This window comes from Cupressus sempervirens, unplaced genomic scaffold (assembly GCF_028749045.1).
Source record: "Cupressus sempervirens isolate cs-2001-9-10 unplaced genomic scaffold, ASM2874904v1 CseChr00s100002_03, whole genome shotgun sequence".
NCBI classification, from domain to species: domain Eukaryota; kingdom Viridiplantae; phylum Streptophyta; class Pinopsida; order Cupressales; family Cupressaceae; genus Cupressus; species Cupressus sempervirens.
Genome location: NW_028322207.1, coordinates 2,652,803 through 2,662,724, shown reverse-complemented (window position 1 = coordinate 2,662,724; position 9,922 = coordinate 2,652,803). Strand labels below are relative to the sequence as shown.

General features: G+C 35.2%; 1 protein-coding gene across 1 annotated transcript in view; it reads left to right on the top strand.

The window, feature by feature from the left end:
• Nucleotides 1-1,498: 1,498 nt before the first annotated feature.
• The window catches only part of LOC149527831 (protein EFFECTOR OF TRANSCRIPTION 2-like), a 63,555-nt gene continuing 55,131 nt past the window's right edge, over nucleotides 1,499-9,922 (top strand). The window contains exon 1 of the mRNA XM_089812078.1: nucleotides 1,499-1,962. Coding sequence (XP_089668204.1) covers nucleotides 1,861-1,962 — 102 coding nt within the window. The 5' untranslated portion in view covers nucleotides 1,499-1,860. The remainder of the gene's footprint in view (nucleotides 1,963-9,922) is intronic.

The window sequence follows — 9,922 nt, the reverse complement described above, 5'->3', positions numbered from 1 at the left end:
ATTGCTTTCTTAAATTGTAAATCCTTTAAATGCATTGTTCAACATTAGAAACTATCTTGAATGATAGCTTGTAGTGTGTTTCTCAATGAAGGAGTAAGGTTGTGTGGATTTTGACTTAATCTAAATGTAAAATGAAATGCAAGCCACCTATAACTCACAAGCGTTATACATCTACTTAACATTTTCTCACAAATGTGTTAATTTGATGGTGTTTACGAAGTTTTTGGGTTTGAATAACAAGTATTATGTGAGGCAATTGTGATAATAAAGGATCACTTGTTCTGATGAATATAAACATTAAAAAATCTTCTTAAATTCAATTTAGAGTTTGGTTTTACTAATTAAACTTAATATTGAAACTATATAATACGTATAATTTATACACTAAATGAGGACCCTTACATTTTCTTGTACATTCATTGTGCATTGCTTAGAAAAAATAGAAGGCTAATTATGTGTATTTAGATTAGAGGTGATACTCTACATCTTATATTTAGTTCAAGATGAGAAAGTAGACACTTGCGTATTTTAAATAAGGTTGAATGCATTTAATATAACAAATGTGTATTATGTACCCAAAAAAAAAAAGAGTGTATTATGTGTTTGGACAAAAGAGTTGTAAGATTGTAGAAACTCAAACATATAAATATAAGGATGGATGTATAAATTCTAATGTATAGTTCTCATTTGTAATGAATTAGGTTGACTCGTTCTTATGTGGAACTAGATTTTGACCACTATTTTTTATGAGACGATAAGTAGTTGTACATATTTTTAGTATATTCATGGTAAATGTCATTTTAAACTATGATTCACTAAGATTTTCTTTAAATATTTTTTGATATTTTAATATTCAAATGATAATGAGAATTCATTCAACCATTAGAAAAGCTATGACAAATACATTCACAACCATGATACATGTTCAACTATTAGATGCCTTCTTTTGATAAATTTTGTTTTGTTTACATACATATGCTTTTCACAATTCATAATATTTTGTTATACATTATAGTTTTGAAAGAAAAATTTTCATCGATCATAAAATATGATTTGAAAAAAAGAATCACATGATCAAAACTAAAAATTATATACAACAATTCTATCTAATGTCAAAGATTTCTTCTGCATTTTTGATGTCCCTCTCATATTGCTCTCATGAATCATTTCTTTAGTCAACATGATCTCCAGTCACCTCTCAATTTTTTTATTTTTATTTTTATTTTTTTTACTTTCTTAAAATCAACGTAGATTCTACCTCTCACTGAAAATTAAAAAATATATTAACAATCTAATCTCAAAAAAATTACGAAGATACCCCAACAGTTTTGGAATGGCAAAACCATATTCTGGTGGTCATTTTAGACTAGGTAAGTAATCAAACTCTCTTGCATATGCAACTCATGAAGCTGTTGGATTTGAATATGATAGATAGATAGATGAGATTTTAAAAGCTGCTGATCGAAAGCCTTTCGAAAACCGAGCCAGAGTAAACTTTATGCTTATGATCAAGATCAGATCTAGTCCTGTCTGAAACCTGCTCGAAATGTTTAGGAATTCATAATTCTGGAAATCAATTTTCTTAACGCTGCGGCATTAGAGTGCAAATAGTTATTCTCAGATTTCCCATCAAGAAAGCTAATTTTTCGAAATTTTCAGGCATCTTTGAAATGTTGAGAGCAACGGCTAGTGGGACCTGGAGAAAAGTGCAGAAGAATAAGACAAAGTAAAGAGGGAAAGAAACCATTTTCACCTTTTTTAAAAGGCAATGCGGTGCCTGTTAAAATAAATGTCTGATGGTAATACTAATGACGATGACAATCGTTTCATCAGTGCGGGAGGATAACACCTACGTAGTCAATGGGGTTGAAAGTTGTGGGCGAAGAAGAATGTGGCGCCCCAAGGTTGAGAAGGGAGGATTACACCCACGTTCAACATTGCAAAGTTTTCTCCAACTGGGCGGTATGTTTCCTTACCCTCCTTGGATCTGTCCATCATTATTTTTGGGGGAAAAACGTCATTTTTTAGTACCTATATTTTCAATGAAATCCCATTTCATTTATTGTCCGATCTCTCTGTCTATCAGAACATATGAAGCTTGATCGTTTAAATCATTTTTACGAAAACGATTTCTGTGCCACAATGTCATCAGATCCACTTTATCAGATTGAAAATAAGCTTTCTGTTCCTCCCTCAAAGTTTCTGTATGCCTTTACGTGTATAAATTGAGAGTGATAGTGGACAGAGGCTATCTGCTTTGTCCCTTTTGATTTCGTTGCAAAATAAAGTCGATATATATTCCCTTGGCAACCATTTTGTCAGAAACACAGCCAGTTAACCTTGATTCACACTTATGGTCCATAACACCAAATCTGTTGGAGGTGGCTGATCCTTGACCTTTACTATTAATTATGGATCGTGTTCGATTATTTACTTTTATATTTATTAATATATGCAACATGAAACATAATGTATTTACTTTTATAATTAAATCCAGTATATATACTCTCAGTTGGGGAAAGGTGGGGTTATCAGTTTCTTGTTTCTGATAGTATAGCTTGAAAACACACTAGAGCAGTCAGTCGCTGATAAATCCCATGCTATTACTACCAAAAGTAAAGCCACTTTATAAAACATCATTCCTCTATTTTGATCGAAGAATTTTCTCATATATTTTTAACTTCTATTCATTTTATCAAGAGAGTCTTTGCAAACATCATCCCTTTCACTGAAGTCTAACAAAGTGCACGAGTGTCATCAACAAGGATCCACAGTCTCCGTCAAAAGTTACTGCTGGACAATAGAGCGCTGCACTTTCTATATTTTGAAGGAGAAGTCCCTATGTATCCAGCCCTCGCTCCTTTCTGCTTCTGACTGCCGATGTCTTTGGTGAGACTTAGCTTTGCCAACTTTTTGCAAGGCCGTATCCTGTAATGGGATTTTAGATCCTTAAAGCGACCCACTTCCATTATTAGCTTTGCAAATCAATTCGGCATTGCATAGTAAAGTTGGTAATAAACAGTCGATATGATTGACATTGCCAAAATCTGCATCATTCCTTCTTTCCAGATATTAGAGAAGAACTACTTTTGAGAACCTTTTTTAACATTTTGTCTATCCAGGGATCAAAATGCACCACTGACTGTACTTTTATTTATTTATTTAAAATTGAAAATCAGAATATGGTTGTTCTTTAATTTTCAATTTAATTTATAAATAAAAAAGTATAGTCAGCAGTAAACATCAGACAAATACTAGGCTCAAGTCAAGGACAGTAAAGAGTCCCAGTCTGTAATGCAGTGCTAAAACAAGTGATTTTTAGTTAACCAATCTAACTATTAAACTCATCCATAATGGTTTATATGACTACAAAAATTCAGTGTAACACCAGTGTTGTGGTACGTCAGGACGCTGGGACAAGTTTCTGGGATGGGAGAACAAAGGGCCTCAATTTTGGGATGACAGGGGACGGCAGGGGGCAAGGGGGTAGAGGCATGGAGGGGTTGCTGTATTCTATACATATAGAACTTGAAATGCTAGTTTTTATGAAATAATGTTTCAGTATAACTACTAAATTGAAATACTTGACCCTAGCAAAATTGCAACAGCAACTAAAACCATTTAACATTTAACATAGTAACATAGTACATACCGTATATTAACATTCAAAAATAAAAATAAAAATAGAAATTCAAGTACCCATCCTAGTGGGAGTGTGGTTGCAGAATGCTGCAGGTGGGAGTCCTTGTTTACTCTGAATATCCAGTGCAGAGATGTCCCGGAGATGGGTACTTTGAGGTTTTGTGGGGGGTGAGGGGGTGCAAGTCCCCAGATTTCACTGAAAAAACCCATAACTAAAATAAATCAGAGTTAGGTTGACAAAAGTCACTGATGCTCTCTACAAGTTCCTGAATGAAGTATGCTTCAACTATTGTTTGACATTACTACAGAGGCATCAGCATGTTTCACATTCTGATCAGGCACTAAGCTGTGACAGCAAACGACATATGTTGCATATTCTAATCATCAGAAACTGGAAGAAGCATCTGACAGTTTTGGAAAGATATAATTGAAAACTCATATCCATCTCTATAAATTGTAAATGAATTCCAGGCTTGCCATTTACCACACTCTTGAGGCAACAGTTTATTTCACAAATCAAGCACTAAGCAATAAAATGAACTGCATTCAGTTATTTTTATAACTGTTATGGACTGATGGAGATAACTTATCCAATAAAGAACATATGCTCAATCAAAGTAATTCACGATAAGATATTTGACATGTTTGAGTCTATGAGGTTCACTTTTGTGGCACTGCATATAGGTTAAGATGATATATTATATGATGCGAAGGCTTCCATTCTAGCCTTGGATATCTTGCACACAATCATGATGGCTAAAAATTTCGTATGTCACTATGACTAACAAAATTGTGACTTTAGGCAACATTTCATGAGATTTCTCTCTCCTCTCAGCAATAGGGGAGGCTCCCTTCTTACCGTAGGTGGCTTCAATAGGAACTTTAATTGAAATTATAAAAAGAATGGTTCTCTTGATCAATTCCTCTTTTTTCAGGAATGATTTGCATACAACTCTAACTTTCCAACTTAACAAAAAGTGCCTTATTGCTACGATAATACCGGTGACCCTAGAATTGACGTAAGAACAACACCAAGGGTAGCAGTTAACATTTTATATTTTGTGAAACAAAAACAAGAACCCAAAGTCTCCTACATTTGTCTCGAATAAGGATTCAAGCAAAATAAATAGTAAGGTACAAAAATCTCTTACTGGATACTCTCAAATTTAATAAAAACATTTACAATTGAAGCCCAAAGTCTTCAGCTCTAAGTAATCAGCCAGTACCATCTTTTACAATTTGTCCTCGTACAACACAAAGTCTTCAAAAGTTCAAATTTGCTCTGAATGCAATAGGCAGCTCAAAGTTTGCACAATTAGATTCAAATCCCTCTTGATCAAAGCTACAAAACTCACACTCAATATCCAGAAAATGTCATCACATAACACTTTGAATCAACACAAAGTTTGAAAGCAAGTTGCCTCTTTTATTGAAAGCAATGTGATTTACTTCCAAACACAAAGTCTTAGAGTGCACAATACAAATTGGCAGAATTTCCTTGCCTTGCCAAAAGATGATTATTTACAATGAGCTCCCTCCTTTATATAAAGAAATAGGAGAGAAAAAGGTGGAGGAAAAAGGGGAAATTCTCAACCACCTTGACTTATCTCTAACTAACTGCTTTGACTTTATTCAAAGTTGCATGCCTAATGTGATTGCAACTTAACTACATGAGTTGGTTGTACAGGTACATGTTATCCCGTTCTTACAATATAGATGCTCTTTACATGTAACTGTCCTATTGCTATTCTACTTAAAGCATATGAAAATCTGATTTGAAGTATTCACATGGTCTCGACCATCTCTCCAAACTTCCGCAGGGATTCATGTACAACTGTAACATCTGGTTCATCGGTGTACCGGTGTGTTGCGAGATCATTGTAACCTTTTTGAGTATGCTTGCTGCTTCAAATATCTCTTTGTTACAAATCTCTATTTGATTTTGCGGATTCTTCAATGAATACTTCCAGCTTACAAATGTATTCAGCACACTGATTTGGAAGTCATTCACTTCAAGCTGTAAGCGGATGACCTTTGTGAACTCTATGAGGACATCTTCTTGATTCTTGAATTCATTATCTTCAATGATGATTTCGCATGATACCCCTTTGAATGCCTCTCTGATCATGCTTTCTTGGTTAGTTATCTAGGCTACTGTTGCCTTTCAATCTTTTACAAGTCCTTGTAGAACTTTCTCTTTGTTGGTCATCACATGTGCGTAATCATGGTACATTTCAACAGACTTGATGACTTCGTACTCACACAGGACATCCAAATAAATCTCCGTCATGTTGTTCTAGGCATCAAGATCTCTATAGCAACTCAAGTTGATGATTGAGTAGCTTGAGAATGTCATTCAATCAAGTAGCAGTCTCTTTCCCATTTGCTGGTTTAACTTCTCTTGAGATTGCCGAATGGTGTGCCTATGCAATTGTCACATGAAAGTTCCATAGTGTATGAACATCGTCAGGTGAGGGGTCCATGCAAAGCTTTTAATGTAAAAACGTGGATTTTAGGCAAGGTATGGATAGGGAGAATGGATGAAATGATTGAGGATAGTGAATGAACAAATGGGTAAATGATTGAGGATAGTGAATGAACAAATGGGTCAAGCTCATAATGACTCAAAAATGGCTAAAATAACTAAAAACGGGTTTTTTAAGTAGATTGCATATGTGACCAGCAAGCTTGGAATAAGTGAGCAAAGGGAAAAATGAGTAATACATGAAGCACCCCATGTTTTAGTAAGTGCAAAATGTGAAATTCTATTAGGCAAACATGTGGGAAAGACTTCAAACATAGGGCAGCCATATGGAGGCACATGGAATGCGTAATGGTGGGGTTTTAACTTGTATTCGCATGTAAGGGAAAAACAAACTTATCTTTCTTTTTAGAATGAGATTTTACACCCGACTGCATATGCAAGTAAGATGAGCCCTTGCACATGCAACTTTGGAAAAGAAGACGGAAGATAGAAGGAACAACTTCATATATATAAAAGAAATGCCAATCTGAAAATGGAAATAACAAAGATTTGCAAGAACTTTCAAGACAAATATATACATCAATGCTTTAAGGAAAATAATAAAGGAATTTTACCTCAACTCCACCAAAAATGAGAAAACAAGTCTTTATCCAAAATTTGAGCAAATCTGAAATAAATCGAAGAGATTTAGGATTTTAGATTTGTCCAATATCACAAGACTTATAGAGATTTCTAATTTCAAACATTGCACATAGTCAAGATTCAAATTTGGACATGTGGAGATAGTTCGAGAGATTAAATGCCCAAAATTTGCAACAAACTTTGATCAAATCAAAACCATATGAAAATGCATTCAAGAATGGCGTCTAGGGCATCATTTTAAGCTTGAAAATGATGAACAAGCTAGAAATAAAAACCCTTACCTTAGAAAGCTCTTTGGAAGAATTTGAATGTAGAAAACACTCATAAATGAGTCATTTTTGGCAAATGAGTCATTTTTGGCAAAAGAGTGCCCTAGACGGGCTTTTTTTGACCAAATGCATGTAGCATGTGACATGCAATTACTCCCAAAATCGCCACTTGTAAAAAAAAGCCCAAAAATGCCTTGTATTTTGGTAAAAAATGTGACTTTTTTTGAAGGAATACATGTGCCAATATGTTGCTAATACATGGATGCACTTTTGGGGAATGTTTGCATGTGAAAAAGATGCACAAAAGCCCTCCAAATCCATGTTGCAAGTGAAAATCGAGATTTCTTGAATGAAAAGCATGTAATAAACAATATGCTTCTCAAAAAACTGCCATTTAGCCTTAAATAGACAAAAGCACAACTTTTGGGAGCAAACGCATGTTATAAAATACATGCATATCCACCAAAAATCACCACTCTTAGTTGACTATTTCAATTGCTAATGAAAACACGTTTTTAGGAAGCATATGCATGTCGAGAAATATATGCAACATGATAATAAAGTCTCCACTTTTGCTCCAAGTGGAATTTACAAGTCCAAATGCACATTTCAATAGCATTTACATGTTTTACGAAACATATGCAGTTGGCTCAAAAATTGCCACTTATGACTTAGAATTAAAGGAAAGCATATTTTTTAATTAAAAACATATGTATTTGGATCCAAAATCACCACTTTGGTTTAAAATGAATAAAGAACTCATCTTGATTTTACATTTACATGTAAATGAGTTTCAAAAACCCACTTTAAATGGTGATTTAAAAACACATGCATTTAATTATTAAAAATGAACTTTAAACACAATTACATATGCAATCGTATTTAAAAAGCACACTTTTAATAATGTTGTGAAAGATCCCTGATAGATGCCCTTGCTGATCTGTTGTAGTTTTTAAATTAATAAACTATATTTTCCTGTGATTTCTTTGATGGTCTTTGAGAATAGACAGAAGTTGCAGAAGGTTTTGTTTTTGTTTTGTGTTTTTTGATAGTTTTCACAATAGTAATGAATAATGAACAATAAACATGAGAGGAGACTGAAAATAAATAAGAACATAGAGCCAAATCAGAATTGCTATAAATCGTACCAGGCAGATTTCTGATTTATAAAGCCAAATAATAAATCCAATGCAGTTCCAAGGAGCTTACATCCAACAATGATGCCAAACTGCTGCAAATGACAGCCATAAGACTGCAATGAATCACGTCCCAGCTGAAAGAATCAATCTGTAACGCTGAAACCATAAATCTGCAACCTGAATCCACAATAAAGAATGGTGTACTCTATCCCTGATAGCAACGCACACTGTCTGAAGAATCCAATGCCAATAACTGCTGAGGGCTACGTCCCAGCCAATCCAAAACCTGGGGTTTGCGTCCCAGATGAAGAATTGCTCTCTCAGAGCCAATTCACAAAAACAAGTTTTTCAATATGCAAAAGATGATCTTAGAATGAAGCTTCCATCTCCTTATAACCCCCTCTCAATTGCAAATCGAACCCTAAGTGTCTCCAAGTGGTGTTGTGTAGTGAAAATGTTATAATTTCTTATTTTAAAGTGGTCATGTTACTAGAAAATGACCTTTTTCCTCATAGATAGAATTCCATTCACTGAAATGCCTTGAGACCAAAGAGAAAGATTTAGAGAATTTTGAGACCTTTCCAACGAGCTACCACACCATAGGATGCGCATCCAAATGAGGCCAAAAAACCCCTTATTACTCCAAAATGGCTAAAACTTAACCTTATTTAATTTATTTAATCACCAACTTAGGAAATATTTAAATATATTAAAATATTTTCCAAATGGTCCCAAAAGGCCCAAAATGACCAATCAAACATGAATCTAACCTTGTCACCTGTCTGTGACTGATGCCGAACAAGATGGGTCAACTAGCAGTCCATCCCTAAAATCTAAGAATGCTCCTAAAAAGTAGGAGACAACCCCAATCAACCAAAATTGAGTCCCAATGACTCTCCCCTACTGTGTGCACCTCTGAGCGAACTGTCACTGAACTGGGAGTTCCTCCTAAAAAATAGGAATGCCTCCTAAAAAATAAGAGATGCACTCTAAGTTTTCAAAACGTTCGTTGAGGTCTCCAAATGCTTCCTAGACCACTCCTAGTCAATCCCTACAAATTAGGAATCCCTCCTAAATTGTAGGAAACTATTGTCTACTGCTCTAAAGTACTTGGGAAGCTCATGCATGACTCTTAAAGCCCCTGAGTTGGTTCCCTCTACGCTCTGTTGGCCTATGGGAACTAGATAATAGATCAACCCTGCTAGAAATGTTGTCACTAAGGAAGGGCAAAAATTGGGGACATGACAGTCCTCCCTTCCCAAAGATTGCTTGTCCTCAAGCAATGTCAATCCAACTCCACAAACATCAAGCAAGTCCATACCATAACCAAGAATGATCCCAGGGTCCCAAGCCATCCTAGAAGGTTTGTAGTTCCATCTTCTAGAAACACTGTCTTGCACTGCACCCAAACAAGTAACCTCCTGAAAACCCGCTGAAGAAAGAGCAATCAAATACTGTACCAACTCTGTCAACTCCTCAATGAACTGTTCTCTGAAAGAACCAAACTGGAACACTAAAGGTGGAAACTCTAGTAAGCCTGCATTGGCTTCCACATCCTCAACTATTGAACTGCAAATCCAAGTGATTCCAGGATTCCAAATCCGCCTCAAAAGGGAACCACTATGCTGACGCTTCGTCACTCTGATATAAATATTAGTGAACCATAAGTTGTGAAGCAATTCATTAGGACCTTGAAGCACCAATGTTTCAATGAGACCAGGGCTCGGATCCCAAACCAAAATACC